This window comes from Ruditapes philippinarum, unplaced genomic scaffold, assembly GCF_026571515.1.
Source record: "Ruditapes philippinarum isolate M1 unplaced genomic scaffold, ASM2657151v2 ctg662_1_1_1_1, whole genome shotgun sequence".
Lineage (NCBI taxonomy): Eukaryota > Metazoa > Mollusca > Bivalvia > Venerida > Veneridae > Ruditapes > Ruditapes philippinarum.
The window spans coordinates 24,480-51,247 of NW_026865029.1; the positions used below are offsets into that span (position 1 = coordinate 24,480).

Here is a 26,768-nt window from a genome sequence, read left to right on the forward strand (position 1 = left end):
ACAAATTCGAGTGTTATTGGAGTGTAAGGCTATTTTCTGTCTAAAGACGGGGCACGGAATGTACGGAATTGAAAAAAGTGAAACAGATTTTAACCAATAATATCGGGCTGAATATAAAAGGAAACAAAAACACTTTTAAAGAGATTGAATAATTATCCACTTATTTTATTTTTGTTTTTGAAGAAACTCCGATTCTTTTAATCGACTGTTTAACTAAGGCAGATTTTATTTTTATTTTACAAATTTATAGACGCTATTATTTCGACCAATCGCGTCAACCCGTAATCGATCTTTAGGGCAAGAGGCGCCGCCATTGTGATACGAATAGTTAGGGATCGAGGCAAATGGACCCACAAGCTGCCTTTGCTGACGCTGTTGCCCGTGCTAGACAGGTATAATTAGGTTAATGACAATTTTCAGTATTTTATTTATTTAAATGAAGCGTTCAGTAATATTTTAAACTGTTAAATACACAGATGAATGCATTTTAAATATTGGCGGAACGCACGCGGTCAAAGCCTCGTGGTTGCTTATTTCTTTCAACCTTTTCCAGCTGAATTTATGCGGTCCAATGTTATTCTTTTGTACTTTCTAGCGTAAATGTTTAGTGGATATCTTGAAGAGTGAGCACGCGGCAGTAGTTTGCAATATTTGGAGGTCGGACGGAATCATAACCGAACGTCAGAAGCGTGGAAATTTTTTCATTTGCACCAGCCTAGTTTAGGGGATCCTGAAATATTTAAAAAAGTTTTATTGTTAAGGATCATGTTGGCCACATATTTAATTTAGGTCGTTCATTTTGGCTTGCGACTTCTAAAATGTAATGCTTTTCCTTCTTTACCTTTATCAGGTCTAGGATTTCATGATATTTATGGACTGTCCGTAAATTTATAGACAGTCTAGAAATTTAAAGATTTTTCAATCCATAAATTTACAGATATTCAATGTGAAATTTGCTGTTTTTAGTTTTACAATAAAATCCGCAGCTAAAGACAAGTTGTTTTATTGATTGTTTATATTTACAAAGGTAATGGGGTGAGTTTCATCTTTGTATGATGATTTTGAAATTTTTGTTAAAAGTGAAAATTGAAAGTCGTCAAACTGTTCTGAATCTTAGCAAACTGTTACATTTAATCATATAATACCTAACCTTATTCATTTTAACCTGCGGTTTTAAATTTCAATGCAACTTCTACTATTTTCTTACTTAATGTCTGTAAATTTACAGATAAGAAAATCTGTAAAATTATGGATTGTCCAAAAATTTACAGACTGTCCGTAAATATCATGAAATCCTAGACCTGTTTATAGTGTAATTTCAGAGATTTTGCAGTCTCTGACTTAAAAATTTTGGAACTAAATTGAAGCCCTGGTTTACTCCACCTTAGACATCAAGCCAAGGAATCAAATACTAGTTTCCTTGTTGCTTATTGTGGCACGTATTGGCAATATCCTGGATTAAAGAATATGAAATGAACTTTTGTGTTAGATACAGAATAACACTGTTGTTTAACTTCCTTAATTCTCAAATTTATACCATTCTAACAATTCTTACCTAAAATAACTTTCTGTTCAGTTTAAAGAATTAAATTATAAGTACAGTCATAAAATTGCATATTTCACTTCGATACATCAGTTTAAATGACCGACAGTCTGCCATGGCACTTAGGAACTACACAAGAAACCATGTAGATTTAAAAAGTGCAAGAATAATCTGTGTTTACATAAACATATTTGTATTCAGGATAGTTCCATAATTATTATATGTAGTAACTGTTACTGTAAGTGCATGTATCACAGTATCCACTAACATTTCTTTCAAATAATTGGTCCTCAAAGATTTAAATGATAGACTGGTACACCACTTCCAGTGCATCTGACATCAAATACATCAACTGGTACATTATACACAGTTTTTACACACATTGGTGCATCACGAACAAATCTGGTAATACAGTGTTTTTTTCTCCACAGACACTTGCGGTTTGGAGCTCAAACCGCCTTTAAAATCCAAATAAAATGCATATTTGTCAATACCAGCACATGTACTGATCATATATATATCAAAAAAACTTTAAGCCGTTTTGAAAAAATTCATATTTCAACATCTATAATAATAAACAAGATAAAAATGTTCGCCGGAAAAAATCCGCACCCCTACCGTCATAATCACCATGTATCACCACAAACGTGGCCCCAGCTTTGCCGTGTGCAAAATGCGCAGCTCTTTTAAGTTTGGGAACCAAATAATCGGATGGTTTCCTTCATAGCCGACTGTCACGTTTGAATTTATCGAAAGATTTTGTAAATGGAGGAAACCGGCGATAATCTTGATGTTTATTTCGGATGTTGCATTGTTTATATTATCGTTGAAGTTTAAAATTGACCATCATCGCGAAGAATTATATCTTATGTGTTGATGGACCAAAGGATTATGTGGAAATGGAATAAAATACATGGTGCTTATGATGGTAGGGGTGCGGATTTTTTCCGGCGAACATTTTTATCTTGTGTATTATTATAGATGTTGAAATATGAATTTTTTTCAAAACGGCTTATATTAAGTTTTTTTGATATATATGATCAGTACGTGTGCTGGGATTGACAAATATGCATTTTATTTGGATTTTTTAAGGCGTTTTGAAATCCAAACCCCAAGTGTCTGTGTTTTTCTCTACTTTGGGAATGGTGCTGGTACCAGACTGATTGGGAAAAATGCGTTATTTTGAATTAAATTGGGATTTTTTTCATGCATTTTTTCAGCTACAAATAAGATTAGTCATCATGAATAAAGATAGCTTACAGCTTCCACTGTCCAGGTAGAACTATTGCGTGGTGATTTATATAAAAATATTGTATTTAAATGATTTCAGAGAAATTACTTTGCCTTGTGGCAATTTTGAACAGCCATTTTGGGAATTTAAACTTTGGAAATTGGGAATTTTAATGTCTATTTTCTATTGGGAACAATACTGTTTTAGGGTAGTAGTTATATAAAGAAAAAAAACACTGTAATATACCAGGTCCGTTTCATGACATACTCAGGCCCTTGATGCTTCAATTGGTGAAAATGCCCTGAAGTCTGTCCTTGGGCTTTTGTTTTTTTAACCATCTTTAACTTTTTATATAGAAAACAAATAAACTTACAATACTTATTTCACTGCTAAAACATAATGGTTCTTGTATATAACAAGTTATTTTACAGTAACTTTCTCATACAATTTGAAGGAAATTTTGCCAATCCTGCTTTAGATGATTATTGTTCTTTTGTTTTGGAATAAAAAGCATTGGAAGCAATATCAAATCAAGCAATAGAAGTTTGATGATTGTAACCAGGAAGTACAAAACTAATGTAGAAAAATATTAAAGGTAGTTTTGCTAGATTTAATCATTAATTTTGAATACTAAAGTACCTGGTAGAAATTATACTTATATCTTGGCAATATTTGAATTTTCTACCCTCCAGTTGCCACACCAATGATTTATTTTTATTGTCTTTAATTTACTTTACAGATCGCTGCTAAAATAAATCAACCAGGCCAGTGTGGTGCAGGGGATGGTATATCACCAGGTAAAAGACCATTAGACGCTGATCCAAACAATTTTGGTGAGTACTCGTGTGTGCTCACAAATAACTGGAGCAAAGGTCACAAGACTCTTTGAGAGGATTAAATTAAAAACAAAGCTTTGAAAAATACTTTGGACAATATGTAGTTTCTTAATTATGCCCCCTTTTGAAAAAAAGGGGGTATATTGCTTTGCACTTGTCGGTCCGTCGGTCCGTAGACCAAATGGTTTCCGAGTGATAACTAAAGAACCCTTAGGCCTAGGAACTTCAAACTTGGTATGGTGATTGGTCATGACAAGTAGATGACCCCTATTGATTTTGGGGTCAAGGGGTCAAAGGTCAAGGTCACATTGACCTCGTAAGCAAAAATGGTTTCCGATCAATAACTAAAGAACCTTAAGGCCTAGGAACTTCAAACTTGGTATGGTGATTTGTCATGATCAGTAGATGACCCCTATTGATTTTGGGGTCAAGGGGTCAAAGGTCAAGGTCACATTGACCTCGTAAGCAAAAACGGTTTCCGATCAATAACTAAAGAACCTTAAGGCCTAGGAACTTCAAACTTGGTATGGTGATTTGTCATGATCAGTAGATGACCCCTATTGATTTTGGGGTCAAGGGGTCAAAGGTCAAGGTCACATTGACCTTGTAAGCAAAAACGGTTTCCGATCAATAACTAAAGAACCTTAAGGCCTAGGAACTTCAAACTTGGTATGGTGATTTGTCATGATCAGTAGATGACCCCTATTGATTTTGGGGTCAAGGGGTCAAAGGTCAAGGTCACATTGACCTTGTAAGCAAAAACGGTTTCCGATCAATAACTAAAGAACCTTAAGGCCTAGGAACTTCAAACTTGGTATGGTGATTTGTCATGATCAGTAGATGACCCCTATTGATTTTGGGGTCAAGGGGTCAAAGGTCAAGGTCACATTGACCTTGTAAGCAAAAACGGTTTCCGATCAATAACTAAAGAACCTTAAGGCCTAGGAACTTCAAACTTGGTATGGTGATTTGTCATGATCAGTAGATGACCCCTATTGATTTTGGGGTCAAGGGGTCAAAGGTCAAGGTCACATTGACCTCTTAGGTAAAAACAGTTTCGGATCAATAAATAAAGAACCCTTAGGCCTAGGAACTTCAAACTTGGTATGGTGATTGGTCATGATCAGTAGATGACCCCTATTGATTTTGGGGTCAAGGGGTCAAAGGTCAAGGTCACATTGACCTCTTAGGTAAAAGCAGTTTCCGATCAATAACTAAAGAACCCTTAGGCCTAGGAACTTCAAACTTGGTATGGTGATTGGTCATGACCAGCAGATGACCCCTACTGATTTTGGGTCAAGGGGTCAAAGGTCAAGGTCACATCAACCTTGTAAGTAAAAACGGTTTCTGATCAATAACTTAAGAACGCTTAGGCCTAGGAACTTCAAACTTGGTATGGTGATTTTTCATGACCAGCAGATTACCCCTTTCGATTTTGGGATCAAGGGGTCAAAGGTCAAGGTCCCATTGACCTTGTAAGTAAAAACGGTTTCTGATCAATAACTAAAGAACACTTGGGCCTAGGAACTTCAAACTTGGCATAGTGATTGGTCATGATCAGCAGATGACCCCTATTGATTTTGGGGTCAAAGGTCAAGGTCACATTGACCTTGTATGTTAAAACGGTTTCAGATCAATAATAAAAGAACCCTTAGGCCTAGGAACTTCAAACTTGGCATGGTGATTAGTCATGACCAGCAAATGACCCCTATTGATTTTGGGGTCAAGGGGTCAAAGGTCAAGGTCACATTGACCTTGTAAGTAAAAACGGTTTCTGATCAATTAAGTAAAAACGCTTAGGCCTAGGAACTTCAAACTTTGTATGATGATTTGTCTTGACCAGCAGATGACCCCTATTGATTTTGGGGTCAAGGGGTCAAAGGTCAAGGTCACATTGACCTCTTAGGTAAAAACAGTTTCGGATCAATAAATAAAGAACCCTTAGGCCTAGGAACTTCAAACTTGGTATGGTGATTGGTCATGATCAGTAGATGACCCCTATTGATTTTGGGGTCAAGGGGTCAAAGGTCAAGGTCACATTGACCTCTTAGGTATAAGCAGTTTCCGATCAATAACTAAAGAACCTTAAGGCCTAGGAACTTCAAACTTGGTATGGTGATTGGTCATGACCAGCAGATGACCCCTACTGATTTTGGGTCAAGGGGTCAAAGGTCAAGGTCACATCGACCTTGTAAGTAAAAACGGTTTCTGATCAATAACTTAAGAACGCTTAGGCCTAGGAACTTCAAACTTGGTATGGTGATTTTTCATGACCAGCAGATTACCCCTTTCGATTTTGGGATCAAGGGGTCAAAGGTCAAGGTCCCATTGACCTTGTAAGTAAAAACGGTTTCTGATCAATAACTAAAGAACACTTGGGCCTAGGAACTTCAAACTTGGCATAGTGATTGGTCATGATCAGCAGATGACCCCTATTGATTTTGGGGTCAAAGGTCAAGGTCACATTGACCTTGTATGTTAAAACGGTTTCAGATCAATAATAAAAGAACCCTTAGGCCTAGGAACTTCAAACTTGGCATGGTGATTAGTCATGACCAGCAAATGACCCCTATTGATTTTGGGGTCAAGGGGTCAAAGGTCAAGGTCACATTGACCTTGTAAGTAAAAACGGTTTCTGATCAATTAAGTAAAAACGCTTAGGCCTAGGAACTTCAAACTTTGTATGATGATTTGTCTTGACCAGCAGATGACCCCTATTGAGTTTTGGGTCAAGGGGTCAAAGGTCAAGGTCATGACCAGTAGATACTTGATAACCCTTATTAATTGTTTGATCACTGGGTCAGAAGTCATGCATAATTACCTTATCACATGAATAATTGGCTGCTGATAGGGGGCATACATGTTTTACAAACATATCTTGTTTTGGAATATTAACTGCAATTACAATTAAGATTTTGTGATAAGATATAATGAAAATAGAATTGTTGGTGTCAATGGAAGTTTTAAGTACATGTTAACATTATTGAGAAAAAAGAATGAAGCAAAGTAAACATATAGACCTACTTTGACCATTGTTGATTTTTGGAAATTAAATTTTATATAAATGTTTGTTTTTTCTTGTGTAATGGCTAAAATTTAAGAAAATAACAGAAATTGGGATCCTCTATTTTATTTATTGGCCGGGTTGCACAGGTGCAAACCTGGGTTATAGTATGGTGAATGTTGGACGGCGGGCGGGGAAAAAACTTTCGTAAACAGTTTTCTCAGCAGCTACTAATCACAGCCTCATGATATTTGGCATACAGCATTAACATGTGGTCCCATAATGTGGGATTCGATTTCAGGTCTGTCGCTCATCCACTTCCTGTTTGCCGCCTTAGTTAAATTTTCAACATTAATGGTCAATGGTAGGAAATTTTCGTAACAGTTTTCTCAGCAACTACTTCTCACAGCCTCTTGATATTTGGCATACAGCATTGGCATACAGCATTAACATGTGGTCCCATAATTAGGGATTCGATTTCAGGTCTGTCGCTCATCCACTTCCTGTTTGCTGACAGTTAATTTTGCGACATTAATGGTCAATGGTAGGAAATTTTTTGTAACAGTTTTCTCCGCAACTACATATCACAGCCTCTTGATATTTGGCATACAGCATTAACATGACTTGTGGTCCCATAATGTAGGATTTGATTTCAGGTCTGTCGCTCATCCACTTCCTGTTTGCCAACTTAGTTAAATTTTCGACATTAATGGTCAGTGGTAGAAAATTTAAATAACAATTCACAGCCTCATGATATTTTGTATACATATGCAACCTGGCCTTTTCTGTCTTTGACCCATTTTTTTTATTCGTATGACGTGTAGTATAATATATAAATGTGAACAATTCCATATACCAGAGTAAACTGAGGAAAGAGAGAAAAGTCTCACAAAAGCATTATTTTATTATAATCGCAAAACAGAGCAAAATCTGCATGGGGAGCTGCCTGTATTTAAGGGCTGTATGAAGTTAATTTTATTGCAGCTTTTTGCCTTTTGAAATGGGAAATTTTGAATGTGGTTATCATGGGCAATTTCAATACATTTGGTATCCATTGTTAAATTAAAAAAAAAAATCTTTTCAAACTTACCTTTCCTGGTGAAGTCAATGCCTTTAAATGTAAAATTATTATAATACAATGTTTTTCATGACCATATCAACATGTCAAATTCTCAATTTTGAAGTGGTTTATAAATATTCAGCCACTGTCTGCAAAAAAAAACACTTTTAAAAAAGTACTGAAGGTGATAGTCCTCTTGAAGAGTCTAGTGTGTTATGCGAAGGAAGAGGTTTGCTAATGAAGACAGTTTTCTTTTTTTTCTCTTTTTAATTTGGATCAGCAAGTATTGAAATTATTTATTGTTAACATTGTAAAAATGATTAATTATGAGTTTTACCCTTTGAATAAATTTGTTTTACCCATTTTCAAAGTAAAAAAATCTACTTAGAGAGGGGTGGCCATTTGTAAGTAGAGGCAATTAGTTTTGATATGCCATGAAAGAAAATAGCCATATAATATTGAATTGTACCTTTTTCACTTTTAGATATTTTTCATAATAAAAAAAAAAATTTCCAAATAAAAAAAAAATTTCCAACAAATTTATATCATAAAAATGCCTACAGAAAATTCAAAATCATAGAAAATTATGTCCACACAGTATGCATTTTCCCCTTATTGGCTTCTATACATGGATATTTCCCCCCTTCCTATTTCTTTAAAAAAAAGCATCTGTTTTGCAAAATTGATTACAACATAAAAAATTGTACTTTAATGTGTATCGTGCACATGTGTTTTCCTTTAATAGACAGAAGCATAAGGCAGGGCCGGCAAAATCAATTGTCCGTATTGCCCAGGTTGTCCGACAGCCTGTACGGACAAGTGAAAATTTTCAAGAATTAACTATGTCAATATCATACGGACAAGTTAAAAAATGCTTCACATAAAAACGGACAAGTAAGTCAAAATCAGATTTTGCCGGCCCTGCATAAGGCCTATCATGTGGAACAGAAATTGATTGCTTTATTTATAAAATTGCGCTTACAACAAATATTTTTGGAAAAATATTTAATTCTTTATGCTTAAACTAAAAATACTTATTTTGGAATCTTTACTGCATCTTGATGTGAGAAAAACAATGAACAAAACTTTGAAAATAAAATAGTTTGAAAGTGGGTAAAAGTTTTGAAAAATAATGTAACTGAATATCAAATTAATTTGATTTGTCAAGATAATTTTCTTGCAACTAACAGTTTGAACATTGAAATGTTTATGCTAAACTTTACAATAGTACTTATTTATTACTTTACAAGTGATTTGAGGCATGATTTGTTTGTTAGCAAGGTGTTGAAATGTTTTGTTTCAGACGAACCAGAATCAAAGAGGAGCCCTTTCTTGCAGGACCGTATGTGTTTTACATGCTATAACCTACACTTTGGGACCCTTTTAATGGGGGTCACGCTGCGCAATTAACATTGATTGTTATTTTCACTTGTTAGGTCAAGGGGAAGGAACTATTAATATTATCATATAATTTCTTCATGTGTTTTATGTTGAACAAGTATTACTTGAATGTGTTTTTCATTTGAATGATAGCTGTTGATAATCAGTAATCTTGTAATACTTAGATGAATGTTGCTTTATTAAGCTATGCAAATAAATTAGGATGTCTATAGATTTGATATTAAACTTTGTGTCAGGCAGTTTAAGTGGGCGGTGCGGGGGAGGGGGGGGGGCGGGTTAGCACAAAGTATTTGTAAAAATAATTTGATCAACAGATATGAAATTTATGGATACCAAAGCAGTCTTTGTACTTGATGAATAAGCAAAATAAGCTTCTAATAATTAGCGTTGAAGATTTGCTTTAAATTTAAATAAAAACAGACAAAATTTTTTTGCCCTGGATTAAATAAAAATTAAAAAAGGAGCATAATTATGTGGTAGATGCAACAATGCAAGAACATATTAATTTTAACAAGAAGAAATTTATTTTAACAATTCACAACTTATCATTTTCTAATTGGTTGCTCGATATAATTAATATGAAAGTTTTGTTTCTGCTTTGAGCATTACGCTAAGATTTTAATTGCAATTTGAGTGACATTAATGTTTTGACATAAAGGGGTACTTGAAATTATGATTTGGGTTCTACGGGATTCTACAGGTCTATGTTCATGAAGAAAAAAAAACTAACCCAACAAAAACTTCTGGAGATTTATACCAAGTTCACTGTGTGAAATTTTTTCATTGTCGATTAAAGAAAAGAACAACTTTTTATATTAATTAATTTTATAGAATAAATTTCATTGAAAAACAAAAAGTTTCAGATTTACTGTAAAACTGAGATATAGGCTTACAGATAATGTCTCAAATAAATAAATTTAAAGGTACTTTAATAATTGACATAACTGAAATTGGTATCAATGGAAAGTAGATTTTGATCATAATTCTGTTAGTGATGAAAAAACAAAAAAAAATGGAGATGAAATAGGGATGTTTACAGATGGATAGATCTTCAGAAGTTTTTTTGTTTTTTTTTTTGCAATAAAGTTTTCAAGTTTATAAAGGAATACCAACAATCTGCTTTTGATAGAGCTATGTGTCATCCTATACTCTTTTTCAGAGGAGAAAATTATACCGGGCCATGTTCTGACCTTTTTATTTCATGTCATTATCTCATTCATAATGTTGTCAACATACATTGGGATTTTTCCAGCTCAAAATTTTTATATGAAAATGTGTAGATGTACAGTATTGTTTATCACTATATTCCAAATTTATTAACATGCTTTTTAGATGAGAAGTTGTAATTTCGTTAATTTCTCACATTAATAACACATATATGCATGCCTATGGGAGTGAAAAATCCCAATTTTGTTCCGATAGTTTTTAATTTGATTTTGATAAACTGTAATGCCTAATTTGATTTTTGATAAACTGTAATGCCTATATTTTGATTGTACATGTTTTGACGATATATATTTTGCTTATGTCACATGTATATATTTACAATAATGTACTATTTTCATATCGGTGCATACACTCGTGTATGTCGGTCAGATGTTATTTTGATGTGACAATTTTATAATTTTCTCCTCTGTTTTTGTTTAGTTTTCTTTTTAATATTCAAACCCCAGTTTCTTGTTTCTGACATCCTCTGTTTAGATTTATTTCGTAGTGTCAATGTTCTTTAACCGACACCATAGTTACATAATGATATTCAATAATTCTGAACTTCGACAAGAAACCAAACCAATTAAGGGTTTAATTTAGGCTTTAAGATATCAAGCACTGCTTCAATTGTAACTGTTCTTGCACTGATCTGAAAGTATGTCTTATTGTTGTAAATATAGAAATGTTATTTATGAATATTGTCTCATAAAAGTAGACTCCATTGAATTACTGATCGGTTTAGTCTTAGATTTTTTGCAGTGCAAGTCTCCTAGGAAACGGAAAAGAAACAGATTTTCAGTTTTGAAAACTTTCAATTTATGACGTTTAAATGTTTGGATTTATCTAACATGAAACACATTGCAACTATATCAGTTATGTTTATCTACATTTTTAATGTACATGAATTTCACCTAGATAAAAGATTTAAGTCCATTGATTGAATGTAACACATGTTCCTTGTACTGCTGATGTCAATTGTATGTTTAGGGTTGTGATTTGCTATTTTTGTGTGTGATTTCAGCCGCAGGAGGATATCCAGGACTAAATCAACCAAGGTATGTATTTAGCTTTATTTATGACTCGTAACAGTTCTATTTTAATCACATTGTCATGTTAAGTAGGTGTTCTTAAGTTACAGTATTTAACCTTAAATTTATAGCTGTGCATCTAGAAGTTACCAAACACATGTTTGTTAAGATAATCCTAAATGTGTTGACCCCAAAGCATGTTCATTCCAGCCCATCCCTAATTGAAAAACATGCACACTGTTTTAACCTATTGGACAAATTTAACTGTCCTGATTTGTTTTTTTAAAAGAAGTAACTGGTTATATCAGGGCTGCCGATTTTCCGCGGAAATCCGCGGTTTTCGTGAGCTCCTGGGTCATTTTTGAGATCGATGTAAATTCGACAAAGACAATAAATTCATTCGTCATATTTTATACAGTACCCAAAAACCGGCACGTTTCGGCTTTTATCGTTACGCTAGCCGCCTATGGTACGTCTGTAAGCGCTTTTCTCATTGGTCATATCGAGTCTTTTCCGGCATTCTATTTTAGAATAACCAATCAAATTTTAGTTTACATTGTCGCTCTTGTCTGTTGTCAAAATGCGTCAAAATGTCGGATATTTGTCAAATTTAGAGTCCAGGAAATTTGATTTTAGGGCATACCAAATCATCAGAATCCAGGAGCTTTAGGGGGTTTCGCCCCCTGAACCCCCACCAGGGCTCTGCCCTGGACCTGCAAAGGGGGCTTGTGCAGCCCCCTTGACCCCCGGCATATTTTCCGCTGATTTTGAAATTTGCTGTTGGCAGCCCTGTTATATGGTCATACATGTTAGTCAAACTAGTCATATTTATTTTTAGATTATTTTTTTGGAACAGGTGTCACTAATCTAAGCTTTGGTCATTTACAAAATAACTGAGGAAAGCTCTGAATTCAAGTCTTAGTAACAGTGTTAAATTGATTTGATTTGTCTGCTGTAATTGATAAAAAGAGTAAAATTAATAATTTTGTACACAGTAAACATTGAGCAGTTACTCTTAAAAGAAATATAATACTGCAGTTGAGTAAACAGCTTTTCAATATTGACGTAATGAATACAACATGTGCGTATTCCCATACTTATACCTACCTTTGTTAAAGTTAAATTAGTTTTGTAGTGTGAAAGGTGCATAATATTATTCAATTGAATAGCCCATACTTGTTTATATTTTAAGTTTAATTCTGAAAAAAGAAATTGATTTCTATTGATAATCTATTTATAAGGGTTATGTTTTTATTTTAGTCAGGTTTTTAAGGCTTGATAAATTTAATTTTCATTTTGTGAGTGTTCCTTTAAAAAAATAATTAAGGGGGTAGATTTGTGTAAAGCTGACAGTGAAATGAGTGAATGTATTAAAGGTAAGAAAAAAGAAAAATGACTAGCGTTATATTTAGACTATTTTGTATATGTCTCGTGTAGAAACACAGAAGCAGCCCAAGCAGCAGCTCAGGCCGCAGCAAGAATTAATCAACAACTAGGGGTCTCATCACCAAACAGCAGTATGATGCAACAACAGAATGATCAGATGAACCTCGGTGGTGGTATGGTCATCACAGAGGAGTATAAAGTACCAGACAGAATGGTCGGACTTAGTAAGTAAATGTATAGAATGTTCACAATGACATGCAAAACAGTATCTTGTGATGCAAGGGTAGTTGTTAAAATTTGTGAGATGAAATTTTTAGGAAAACTTAGCAGTAATACAATGATGAGAATTTAATGGATAAAAATCAAAAATATTGTAAAATAAAAACAATACCTAAGTAAGAGATTTAAGGAAGAATTGCATCTCTTTTTGGCACATGAATGTAGGCTTATTAGGTCATTCTTTGAAAGAATACAACCTCTGTTTGAATGGGATACATATTTCGATATTCAAGAGGAAATTGGCTCAGAAAGTCTTCCAATGTATGGTTACAGGGCCCTTTATTGTATCATTCAGTATTTTGTATAGTGAGCAGGGTTTCTATTGACGCACATTTCCTGCGTCCTTGACGCAAAAAAAGTAACCTAGGACCCTCAATTACTCTAAGTGTGCGTCCATGGGGACGCAAATTAAATTTTCCTCCGTAAATATTATTTGGAAATTCCTTCCCCTTCTTTAAATGAAATGACGTAATTTGGTAGACGGGTTCTAATATTGAACACAGCAGAGTTATCTTTCTTTCAATTAATTACAGTTTAATACGGAATAAAACGGCGCATACTAGAATTTAGTCGACCTTAAAAAAGCGTCCCAGTCTATGCGTTTTTTGTTATAAAATACATCGTAAAACATGTCGGCTGCTCCCCAAATTTTAATGAAAAGTGGCTAAGTTAACTTACCCGTGGCTCGTCCAAAACGAGACGACCACAGATATGAAATGCAGCCATTGCGTCTCAACTAAAAAATGTAATCCATTTGCCTCGGAAAATGGATGTTTGAACTTCCAAAATAGTAGATACATTTGTCCGTCATCAAGACGTATATGCAGTTTAACAATTGATAAAATTAGTCGGACCAGATGTGAAAGATCTCGACTTTATGCAAGTTGCACAAACATTCAGCCAAATGAAAGAAATGAAAAAGTAACAATAAATAATAAATGGTTTATATTTTTTATTTTATTTAACAAGGTCAATAAAAATGCATATGTAGTTGAACAATGTATATAAATGTAAAGAATTAAACCTAGACAATATATATAAGTTATACCTTACTTTGGGGTAATAAATGATTAGGACCCTCATATTTTTCTCTGGGACCCTCATATTTTATGAGCACGAGTCCCTGGGACTCTTAAATAAGAATTCCTAGTAGAAACCCTGGTGAGCACACTCGGACACTTGATATAATTCAGTGAATTGTTCAAGTCTAGCAGTATGCATAGTAAACATACAGTTTGATAAAGATTGCAGACTGTTTAGTTGTTTATCTTGCTAAACTGGAACATTTTGGAAGACAAACTATTTGGTTTTGGATGGTTTCCTCATAAATGTTACTGTAAAATTTTGGAAAATACTGAGAAAACCTGTCTTAAGTTTTTGTCAATTAAGAGGACATAATGGCACTTTCGGAGGCTTTGCAGTTCTGTGAACTGTATATAAGTTCAGCATTGTGCAAAATTAACTTTCAGTTTGAGAAAGATACCTAACTCATCTAGTTTGTGTCTTGTTAAACTGTATACATAACAAATTGTATGGAATGTTTTGAAGATTGGGTCTAATTAAGAGGACATGATGGCACTTTCGGAGGCTTTGCAGTTCTGTGAACTGTATATAAGTTCAGCATTGTGCAAGATTAACTTTCAGTTTGAGAAAGATACCTAACTCATCTAGTTTGTGTCTTGTTAAACTGTATACATAACAAATTTTACAGAATGTTTTGAAAATTGGGTCTTTAGTTTTACCGACTCAGTGGTCGAGGGGTTAGAGTCAATGACTTTTAATCCAGTTACCTCTCTGGCGTGGGTTTGATCCCCGGGAATTGCTTTGGTAGTTTAGCACGGAGGAAGGTAGTCTAGTACTAGTGTAACTCTCCAGGAACGATGGTTAGGAAACTACCCGCCTACATGACTGAAATACTGTTGGGAAAAGGCGTAAAATGAAACAAACAAACAAACTTTAGTTTTATGTCAATTAAGAGGAAATAATGGCACTTTCGGAGGCTTTGCAGTTCTGTGAACTGTATAGAAGTTCAGCATTGTGCAAGATTAAATTTCAGTTTGAGAAAGATACCGTGCTCATTTTGTTTGTGTCTTGTTAAACTGTATACATAACAAGTTTTACGGAATGTTTTGAAGATTGGCATGATTTGGTTTATTCAGGAGAAAGTAATGCTTAGTTTTGTAAAATATGTATGCAGCACTCTTGGAGGCTAAGCTGTTCTTTTGGCTGTTTTGGTCTAGCATTGTGCAATATTAACAGACAATTTGTCTTAGTTCGTAAAAGAAAGACTTCTTATTTTGGCAGTTTTAAGTTGTATATTTAAACTCGACATTGAGCAGATAAAGGATTTTAAAGGTTGCGTCTGAATTTGGGCTACAAGATTTTATATATACAAAGAAAGCTTTATAAATTTAACATACTTGTCATAGGCAAAAATAAAGATACATGTTGAGTAGAGTTCATTTTGGAGACATATTGAAATGAACTGTTTACAGCAGAAAAAGACCTGTCTTTGTATTTCTTGCTATGATAAAGTTTCACAGCCTATTTTAAGTTTTACTTCATGGATTTATATCATATGAACATTATCCTTTAAACATGACTATCTTTTATGACAAAGAATTAGTAAAGTAAGAGAATAAGTAAAGTGTTTAGAATGTTTATATGTTGCATTTTAACTAAGTTTGTAAAAAAAACATTTTCTCTTATTTTCAGTTATTGGTAAAGGTGGTGAACAAATCACAAGGTTGCAAGCAGAGACCAGTTGTAAAATACAGATTGCACCAGGTAGTCATTTATAGCCAAGTTTTTCTATTACAATTCTCTATACACAAGTATAAAGTGGATTTAACCACTATACATAGTTCAGTAGTATTTTGGTCAGAAAAAATAAGGGCATTCTGCTCCGAGTTACTGCATAAATTTCCAGATGCAGAAGTCCTGTAGGGAAAAGTATGATTTCAGGCCATTTCCATCTACTAATGCATGCATCCCAAGGAATAAAAAATATTGTAGGCTGTTAAGCTCATTATAATTTATTTCAAACATTTCTGTCAAATTTTGTTTGAATTTGATAAAAACTAAATGTCTTTACAAAAAAGGGTCAATTTAAGGTGTATTTTGTTATGAGAAGACAACTCTGTGTGATGGTTGGGCTTGGGTTTTTGTTTTTGTTTTTTATTTGCTGATTTAAGCCATACAGAGTTTTTTTTAAGCAAATTATCATGCTTTTGATGATGCTCCAACAATATTACAAAGCAGGGTGTAAAGAAATTATCTTCAAAATTCTTGTTAGAAACCTATTCCTTGGGCTTAAAGAAAGTACACATGTCGATTTTTTTGGACAATTTTGTTTTTCCTTTGTTCACATTTGTTTTTAATATTATCAAATTATTTTATGAATGTCTTCATTCTATTAAGTTACTTTTGTTTGGCTTGAATCAGAATTTATACATCATAGATTTATTTGTTCATTTTTTGTGTTTGTTTATACATGTGTATAATTGATATTTCAGAATGTGACGGCTATGGTATGTTGAGTTTATAACAATCCTAACATGTGCAGATATTTGAAGCTGCACACAAGATATTGGTCATTGTTTTGGTCCGTCACACTTTGAAATTACTAGTTCACATTTGGGGTGAAATATTGTCGGAAAATGGGGGCTTTGTATTCTATGACTGTATAAACTCCAAAATTTTACCAGTTTCCAATAATAATTATATTTTATAATATTTCTGACTAATGGGAAAATAAGTAAGAGAAATTTTAGGCCTCTTTCCATCACTTGATGATCTGAATACCTTCTGCAAGACTAAATACGAGAAAGCTCTACAGCAGAAAAAAAAACGCCAAAAAAAACCCCAACAAAAACACTCTTTCTCAACAGATGATTTTATTTGGCCATTTTAAAATTCGTAATTAGAACAAAGTGCTGTTTATCTTTAACACCTAAGTATCAAAAATATATATTTATATCTTTGATGGAAATAAAACAAACATCACCCCAATTAAGTGAACAGGTATTGCAGGTGGGAAGGTTTAAGTGCAACATCGACACACAAAGTTTGTCTCCTAGAAAAAAAAAGAAAAGAAAAAAATATATAAATTTAAACTATCACTGCTCTTAAATTGACCCTTAATACTGAAAATTATGTAGGCAAAACATTATTTTGCAATTTTATCTTTGTAGAATCTTATTTATTAGCTTTATAAGCTTTGTTACAATGCCTGTTGCAATTTTGATTAGGATATTTCGCAGTGCTCTGGGTTTTTGACTTTTCTGAAGATGTTCAATTAGTTCCTAAGCATTATGTTGAAATTTTTGTTACAGACAGCAACGGTATGCCTGAAAGATCAACAACTTTAACAGGATCCCCACAAGCTATTGGGTGAGTAATTTGATATTTTTGCCTTACTTTGAGCCATGTCTTTCGCTCTAAATCTTGTGTTGCAGTATTTAAAGTGTTGCCCCCACATAAGGATTTTTATACAGTACAGTTAGTAATAGAAAGAGCATGGAAACAGGAGGATATCTGATTTGAACAAGAAGATAAATCGGACTGTCGATTGTTTTGATGTTTTTCTCTTTTTGTTTCACAAACAAAATTAAAAAACACAATCCCTGTCATCACATTATGAATTACCACTTAATAGACTTTTCTATTGTTACCACTTTCCCTGTACCCCCCACACCCAAAAAAAAACCAAAAAACAATAATGAGCCAATCAACGAGCATGCTGTGGAGTGCAGACAATTAATACCTACACTCCAATTAATGCACTGTGCATGTGTAGGTATATGATTTTAACTCTGAAACATTTTTAAAAGAAAGGTTTCCAAACTAAGATACAAAAAAAACTTATTGCTGGATTACAAAAGCTATTGCACTTTCCTAAAAATTTAGCAAACTATTTAAAAAGCTGTAACTCCAGTATATTCACAAGTGTAAATGCCCTTTAAAATTTAATTTTGCTTTAATACATAAAAAACTCTTTTTCCATGATCTGCCTTGATAGTAATGCTATTTTATTATAAATTTGCAGTAAAGTGAAAGATGAAATAAACAAGATCATTCAGAGGGCGCAAGGAGACCAGGGAGGATTTGGTGATAATTCAGGGAACATCGAGATCTCCATACCTGGAAACAAAGTTGGTCTCATTATTGGTAAAGGTGGAGAGACTATTAAACAATTACAGGTTAGTTGAAATTTCGAAATGCTGATGGTCTTGATGTTTAGCCTATTGTATATAAATAAAAGCTTATGCTTGCTGATGATTAATTCGATACTGAAACTCTGTTAAGTAATAATGGACATTCTAAATTCACAAAAGATATGTTCTGCTCATCTTTTGGTACTAGACTTTTATTGCAGAAATTTATTGAAATTATTAAAGTAATTAATTATTTACTCAAAATACATTAAAACTATTTAAATGGTCAGAAAAATGAAACTTTCTGTAACTGAGTATGAAGATCTAATGCAAGATTTCTCAATATGAAACACTGTCTGCCAGAAATAGAATTATTACAGCTGTTTCTTTGATAAATTTTGTCAATTTCTTCATGCTTTTTGAACGCCTCTGTGGTCGAGGGGTTAGAGTCGATGACTTCTAATCCAGTTACCTCTCTGGTGTAGGTTCGATCCCCGGGAGATGCTTTGGTAGTTTAGCGCGGAGGAAGGTAGTCTAGTACTGGTGTAACTCTCCAGGAACGATGGTTAGGAAACTACCCGCCTATATGACAGAAATACTGTTCGGAAAAGGCCTAAAATGAAACAAACAAACAAATCATGCATTTTGTCATTATCACATTGATATTGATGTATTATAGGAGAAAACAGGAGTTAAAATGGTGATGATCCAGGACAGTAACGTCCCAACAGCGTTTGATAAACCTTTGAGAATTACCGGTGACCAGATGAAATGTCAGAGGGCAAAAGAAATGGTTATGGAGTTGTTGGCCTCTAAAGACAATGACATGGTAGGATTTGATATGGTATGGATGATTGATTTCAAGCTCTATGTTTTTGTTATACCTTTGCACTAATGGGATCCAGAATTCCCCAGCTGGCCTTTAACCACATGACAAGAGACAAGTGTTGGGTAAAAACACAATGTTTTTGTTGATATGGCTCATCATAATTCTATAAAACTTTTGCTTTTTTTTTTTAAAAGAAAAAATATTAAATACAGCTTGAGTGTTGAAACAGTAACTTGTTTTATGTTGCCATTTTCACTGCTTGATCTGAAGTTCTTTAGTTGATGTTGCAATAAAGAAACTAATTCCAACTAATACAATGTCATTTCAGACAGGAAAAAGTCATTGCTTTTAATGGAAAGTGATTGCTTTCTAATCTTATAACTTAAATATTATTTTGTTCCCTTTGCATGCCAGTTTGTTGATGCATGATTTAAAAATACTCTTGTGTCTTTTTTTGATTCATTAATGAGTGCACATGAAAACTTTTCTCGAAAGACTTCTTATCATTGTTCCAGTAATTCCAGGTTAAATAAAACATGCATGTTAATGACGAAGCCTGTATGCATAAAAAATTCAGTATACTTTTGTATGAAGTTTTTGTATTTCTTGTTAACTTTCATTTTGTATTTACAGGGTGGTGGCTTTCCTAATGGTGGTGGTATGGGAGGATTTGGTGGTGGTGGTGGTAGAGGAGGTGGGCTGGACATCCCTGTACCTCGTGCAGCTGTTGGTATAGTTATTGGTAAAGGTGGAGAGATGATTAAGAAGATACAGCAAGACACAGGTGCAAAGGTTCAGTTTAAGCAAGATGATGGTCAGTCAGAGGATAGAGTGTGTTGTATCACAGGTCCACCTGACAAGGTCAATTGTGCTCAGGAAATGATCCAAGATCTTCTAAATAACTCAAATGTAAGTTTGAAGCTTTTTATTGAATGGTCCACGATAACTTCAATACTCTTGGATTTGAAGTTATCTGGACTAGAAAATTTCGATTTCTTATGGGACCGGAGTATTAGCTATTTTATCGATCATGTCCAATGATTGGACACAATTTACAAAGTCTGACCTTCATAACATTTAAAAAAAAAGTTCACTGTTTGGTTTTTAAGGTTTTATTGAATTATATGTCCCTATATCTTTCTGAGTAAATAATATCTTGAAGCTAGTTTTCTGGCTTGTAATAAATGAAGTTGCTGGGGTAAAACATTATTTTCATTCAGTGTTATTGTTTGAAGAAAAAAAAAATGAGCATTTTTTTGCAAAACTTAAGGAGTTACAATGTTTGAAGTTAAGTGAAATTATTTCGGAAGCATATATTAAGAGCCAAGGTATCTTCTCTATAAGAACTTTGGTGTCATAAATGTGCGATATAAAGTCGGGGATTCGCTAACACCATTCTGTTGTGGATGGAGTTTGATAGTAGACCCTGAAACATTAACTGATATCATATAATTTTTGCTGATGTAGATTAAGAGAAGTTTTTTTGTGTGTTTGCATATTTTTATAAAGAGATACATAAGTTTATATTGGGTTTAGTTGATGCTCAGGAAATGATCCAAAATCTTCTAAATAACTCAAATGTAAGTTTTAAGCTTTTATTGAATGGTCCATGATAACTTTAATGCTCTTGGATTTGAAGTTATCTGGACTTTTCTTACTGGACCAATACCATTTTTGTTGAACATGTCCAATGGTCAGACACATTTCAAAAAGTCTGACCTTCATAACTAATTGAAAGTTCACTGTTAGAATGTTAAGTTTTTATTGAATTATATGTACCTATATATGAGCCGCGTCATGACAAAACCAACATAATGCGCTTGCAACCAGCATGGATCCAGACCAGCCTGTGCATTCGCGCAGTCTGATCAGGATCCATGCTGTTCGCTATCAGTTTCTTTACTTGTTATACCGTTTGTAAGTGAACAACATGGATCCTGATCAGACTGCGCAGATGCGCAGGCTGGTCTGTATTCATGCTGTTCGCAAATGCATTACGTTGGTTTTGTCGTGACCCGGCTCATATATATTTTGAGTAGAAAATCTGGAAGCTTATAATGAAGTTGCTGGGGTAGAACATTATTTTTATTCAGTGTTTTTGTTTGAAGAAAAAAAAAAAGAGCATTTTTTTGCAAAACTTAAGGAGTTACAATGTTTGAAGTTAAGTGAAATTATTTTGGAAGCATATATTAAGAGCCAAGGTATCTTCTCTATAAGAACTTTGGTGTCATAAATGTGCGATATAAAGTCAGGGATTCGCTAACACCATTCTGTTGTGGGTGGAGTTTGATAGTAGACCCTGAAACATTAACTGATATCATATAATTTTTGCTGATGTAGATTAAGAGAAGTTTGGTTTGTAATTTACTTTTCTGTTTGCATATTTTTATAAAGAGATACATAAGTTTATATTAGGTTTAGTTGATGGCAGGGTCAGTAATTTTTCTAGAAAATAACTACTATCATGCTTTTGCTCAAAAGCATATTGATTTCCTCCATCCTCCCTGTAAAAGAGGGAAAAGATATAGGCAGAACTTGCTAGCTTTGAAGAAAAATGCCACCTGCCTTTCATATCATTCATGTGTTTAGTGTATTTAAGGGTATTTGATTAGTCATATTGATCTTTAAGTAGTTTCAGTTGACCTTTTAAACAAGTTTTCTTCAACTAGAGGGGGTAATTTTTAACTTTTGTTTTAATCGGCTGCATGTTCTATTCTTTTGGGGTGGTTACAAGAAGTTAGAAACTGTGATTGAAATAGGAATTTTTTAAAAGCATATATTAAGAGCCAGTTTTTCTTTATATAAGACTACTGGTGTCATAAATGTGCGATATAAAGTCAGGGATTCGCTAACACCATTCTATTGTGGGTGGAGTTTGATAGTAGACCTTGAAACATCAAAAGTTAAATCTTGAAAATAACTATTGAATGATAATAAACTGGAGCGTTCAACAGGTAAATGATTTTAAATTGCAGTATGGTGGAGGTATGGGTCGTGGAGGTCCTGGATTCCGAGGTGGCCGTGGTGGAGGCAGAGGAGGATTCAACCAGGGACCAGGTCGTGGCATGGGTGGACCAGGCGGGTTTGATGGTGGAAACTTCCAAGATCAGACAACGTTTGCTGTACCAGCTGACAAGTGTGGATTAGTCATTGGAAAAGGTATGAAAATGAGTTTATTAAAAGTAATATATGAAACTTTTCCATTACATAATAATTGTAAGCATTTCATTTATAGAATATCAGAAATTCTTTATTTAGGTAGGGTATCTAATAACTATCTATATTTTTGTGCCCCCACGTTAGTGGCGGGCATTTAGATTTACCCTTGTCCGTCCGTCCGTCCGTCCTTCCGTCCGTCCGTCCGTCCGTCCGTCCGTTCACTTTTGTGTCGCACGTAACTCAAAAAGTATTTGACCTAGAGTCATGAAACTTTACAGGAATGTTGATCAGCATGTGTAGTTGTGCACCTGGGTATTTTCGTTTGGATATTTTTAGTATTTTCAGAGTTATTGCCCTTGACTTAGTAAAAATTTTGCAATTTTCAACTTGTGTCGCATTGTAACTCAAAAAGTATTTGACCTAGAGTCATGAAACTTTTACAGGAATGTTGTGATAAGCATGTGTAGTTGTGCACCTGGGTATTTTCGTGTGGATATATTTAGTATTTTTGGAGTTATTGCCCTTGACTTAGTAAAATTTTGCAATTTTCAACTTGTGTCGCACGTAACTCAAAAAAGTATTAGACCTAGAGTCATTGAAACTTTACAGGAATGTTGATCAGCATATGTAGTTGTGCACCTGGGTATTTTCGTGTGGATATTTTTAGTAATTTTTGGAGTTATTGCCCTTGACTTAGTAAAATCTTGCAATTTTTCAACATGTGTCGCACGTAACTCAAAAAGTATTTGACCTAGAGTCATGTAACTTTACAGGAATATTGATCAGCATGTGCAGTTGTGCACCAGGTATTTTTGTCTGGATTTATTATTAGTATTTTTAGAGTTATTGCCCTTCACTTAGAAAATTTTTGCAATTTTCAACTTTGTGTCGCAAGTTTACTCAAAAAGGATTTGACATAGTCATTAAACCTTATGGGCAGGTTGCTCAGCATATTTAGAGTTGCACCTGGGGTTTCGCTTGTGGATTTATCCAGTATTTGTAGAGTTATTTCCCTTGACTTAGTAAAAAGATTGACAGAACAGTGGCGCGGTGGGGGCACCCGTGTCCTATGGACACATTTCTAGTTAAGAAATGATATTGTTCATGTATGAATGATATAAAAACAAAACAAGGGACAGTGGTGTTAAAATGAAAGAATGTCTGTAGGAAAGGGAAAAAAAAGACGTAACTTGTGGGTAAACCATTTGTATGTAATTTTGTTGGAGTTGTGTGTACACAAACAATTATGATTGGATAAAGGTGATACAGGTTTTAGTAAATACCCAGTTAATTGTCATGATACTGTTTCATATTTCTTATATGTCATAATTCTTTCAACAGGTGGTGAAACCATAAAGAATATCAACAGTTCATCAGGTGCCCATGTAGAGTTACAGAGACATCCTGGCCCGAACCCTAATGAGAAGGTGTTTAACATCCGTGGTGAGCCAAGCCAGATCCAGCATGCTATACAAATGATCTGTGAAAAAGCAGGCCTTCCTTATGTAAGTGTCTTTAACATTTTTTGTTTCGAGGTTCATTAAAAAGAGTTTTATGACGCTTAAGTTATGTCTCGCGTCACACTTTACACCCAAAGTCATGAGAAAGTTTTCATAAATATACATTGATGGTCTTTTCCTGTAAAAAAATCTCATTCCTAAATATATTTTAAAATAACTGCATAAATACGTTTGCTGCACATGAATCGAGTCTGTTTTTGTTTAAAAAAGGGAAAAAAATCATATAAAGGGTAAAAATCTTACCAATATTTGAAATTGTTTTATTTATCAGGATGGTCCCAGTGGAGACATGTTTCCAGGCCCAGGTGGTCCTGGGGGTCCAGGTGGCCCCGGGGGTCCCGGAGGACCTCCTCAGGGTGGACCCGGTGGCCCGTATGGTGGCCCAGGTCCACAGGGACCAGGTGGGTTTGAACAGTATGGAGGTCCACAGGGAGGTCCAGGGTAAGTGTAACAATATTTTTGTCATGAAGGTTTTAAAATTTAATTATAACAATTGTATTCAAGGTGTCACTACAGGGAGGTCTTGTGTTTAATTCAACTATATTTAATATTGACCTAGGATAATAGTCATTTTTTAAGAGAGTGTAATAGCATAAGTATCTCACTTTCAAAACTGTTTATATGTGATTGCACTTTGTTAAAAAAAATAGAATTATGGTTGAGGGACAGAAATATTAGCTAGGACAAATACTAAGTAGTATTATTTGAATTCTTAAAAATCAAGTGTATATTGTTTTGCTAAATAAAATGTCTTGTTTAAGAATTTGAAATGAAATAAAAAAAAATGTACTAAAATGTTGTTAAAGCACATATTAGAGCCTGCATTTCTACTTTTGAACTGTAGGTGTCGAAATGATGCAATAGTAAATCAAGATGCCTGCGTTTTAAATCGCCACCTTGTGTAGTGACTGCAGATAATCTTGATACAGTAGACAGGGGTGTGGAAATATGAATTATTGCCACGTGGCCACAGAAGAGTTGGGCAGAAATTTTTACTTGTCTGCAGCTTAACTGTACTTGCCCATATAAAAATACAGAACATTGGCCATATATTTAAACAAAAGTTAATAAGAGGTAGCAGTGTCCTTTCATAGTAAGGTGTAAACAGTTTTTCTGAGTAAAGACCAGACACCATTTCTATAGTTTGAGGAAACAATCTACAAATCTTATAAGGCAATGCATGATGTCCAAACTATCATCCTTCTGGAGCTTATTTAATCTGAACATAAATTTGAACATTGATCATTTTCCTTTTGTTGCTATTAATGTGAACATTTCTCTGTTGAGAGACTCTCTCATTCTTTTGGTTGTCACATAGCTAAGAAAAGCCAGCTCTAATAACACAATGTATGCAATTGTAAAAATTTGAACCAAAACAACTTTACAATTGTTACCAAATGAGCATGTTAAAATTTACTTTAAAGAGTGGTTGCCTCCATGTGGCCTACATGTATCAAGGAGCTTGCTTTCCTACAAAAGTTCTCCCATGGGTTGAAATGATTGATATGAAAAAGTGTATTTTCTCATAGTTAACCATGAATCATAACTTAACTTACTACAATAAGTGCTCCCCATTGATAAGAAACAAAAATACTGTATTTTACATTATTCTGTTTTTTCTACTGGCTCAAATTTTCACCTGTTTAAGGACAAGTTCTATTGAAAAAATCTACTTGTCCGCAGGCATTATGTCCCGAGTCGGACAAGTCAGGCATAGGATTTCCACACCCCTGGTGACATGTTTAAAAGAGATAGTTTGAATAATAGATGTTGTAATATAAAAATGTAGTCTCTTGCAAAGAAGTCTGGAGGAAATTTACAGCAAATGAGATTATTTTTTACAGTATGTTATTTTTCTCTTTCTTACCTTTAGACCAAACCAACCTGGGTTTGGAGGAGCACATATTAGAGCCTGCATTTCTACTTTTGAACTGTAGGTGTCGAAATGATGCTATAGTAAATCAAGATGCCTGCGTTTTAAATCGCCACCTTCTGTAGTGACTGCAGATAATCTTGATACAGTAGTCAGGGGTGTGGAAATATAAATTATTGCCACTTGCCCACGGACAAGTTGGGCAGAAATTTTTACTTGTCCGCAGCTTAACTGTACTTGCCCATATAAAAATACAGAACATTGGCCATATATATTTAAACAAAAGTTAATAAGAGGTAGCAGTGTCCTTTCATAGTAAGGTATAAACAGTTTTGCTGAGTAAAGACCAGACATCATTTCTATAATTGAGGAAACAATCTACAAATCTTATAAGGCAATGCATGATGTCCAAACTATCATCCTTTTGGAGCTTATTAAATCTGAACATAAATTTAAACATTGATCATTTTCCTTTTGTTACTATTAATGTGAACATTTCTCTGTTGAGAGACTCTCTCATTCTTTTGGTTGTCACATAGCTAAGAAAAGCCAGCTCTAATAACACAATGTATGCAATTGTAAAAATTTGAACCAAAACAATTTTACAATTGTTACCAAATGAGCATGTTAAAATTTACTTTGAAGAGTGGTTGCCTCCATGTGGCCTACATGTATCAAGGAGCTTGCCTCCCTACAAAAGTTCTCCAATGGGTTGAAATGATTGATATGAAAAAGTGTATTTTCTTATAGTTAACCAAGAATCATAACTTACTAAAATAAGTGCTCCCCATTGATAAGAAACAAAAATACTGTATTTACATTATTCTGTTTTTTCTACTGGCTCAAATTTTCACCTGTTTAAGGACAAGTTCTATGGAAAAAATCTACTTGTCCGCAGGCATTATGTCCCGAGTTGGACAAGTCGGGCATAGGATTTCCACACCCCTGGTAGACATGTTTAAAGAAAAAAATTGAATTATAGATGTAATATAAAAATGTAGTCTTACAAAGAAGTCTGGAGGAAATTTACAGCAAATGAGATTATTTTTTACAGTATGTTATTTTTCTCTTTCTTACCTTTAGACCAAACCAACCTGGGTTTGGAGGAGCACCACAAGGATGGGGAGCTCAGCCTGGTTATAATCAACAGTTCCCAGGTCAAGGTCAACAGCCAGGAGCCCCAGCAGGTGGTGACCCTAGTAAGTTACATCTTGATCTTTGAACTTAGATAGTGATTTATATGTAAATTCATTT

General features: G+C 34.2%; 1 protein-coding gene across 14 annotated transcripts in view; it reads left to right on the plus strand.

Annotated features, from left to right (window-relative positions):
• Positions 1-240: 240 nt before the first annotated feature.
• The window catches only part of LOC132727612 (far upstream element-binding protein 1-like), a 33,253-nt gene continuing 6,725 nt past the window's right edge, over positions 241-26,768 (plus strand). For 3 of the 14 annotated variants that reach the window (XM_060713170.1, XM_060713171.1, XM_060713172.1), the window contains exons 1-15: positions 242-392; positions 3,514-3,607; positions 8,978-9,016; positions 11,306-11,339; positions 12,750-12,922; positions 15,693-15,764; positions 16,493-16,507; positions 17,312-17,369; positions 18,025-18,178; positions 18,813-18,977; positions 19,596-19,871; positions 21,938-22,121; positions 23,463-23,626; positions 23,913-24,082; positions 26,598-26,713. In XM_060713170.1, coding sequence (XP_060569153.1) covers positions 345-392; positions 3,514-3,607; positions 8,978-9,016; positions 11,306-11,339; positions 12,750-12,922; positions 15,693-15,764; positions 16,493-16,507; positions 17,312-17,369; positions 18,025-18,178; positions 18,813-18,977; positions 19,596-19,871; positions 21,938-22,121; positions 23,463-23,626; positions 23,913-24,082; positions 26,598-26,713 — 1,762 coding nt within the window. In that variant the 5' untranslated portion in view covers positions 242-344. Of the gene's footprint in view, positions 403-3,513; positions 3,608-8,977; positions 9,017-11,305; positions 11,340-12,749; positions 12,923-15,692; positions 15,765-16,492; positions 16,508-17,311; positions 17,370-18,024; positions 18,179-18,812; positions 18,978-19,595; positions 19,872-21,937; positions 22,122-23,462; positions 23,627-23,912; positions 24,083-25,514; positions 25,594-26,597; positions 26,714-26,768 lie in introns of those variants that run through there. The other 11 variants (XM_060713179.1, XM_060713174.1, XM_060713175.1 and 8 more) reach the window with 11 other exon arrangements.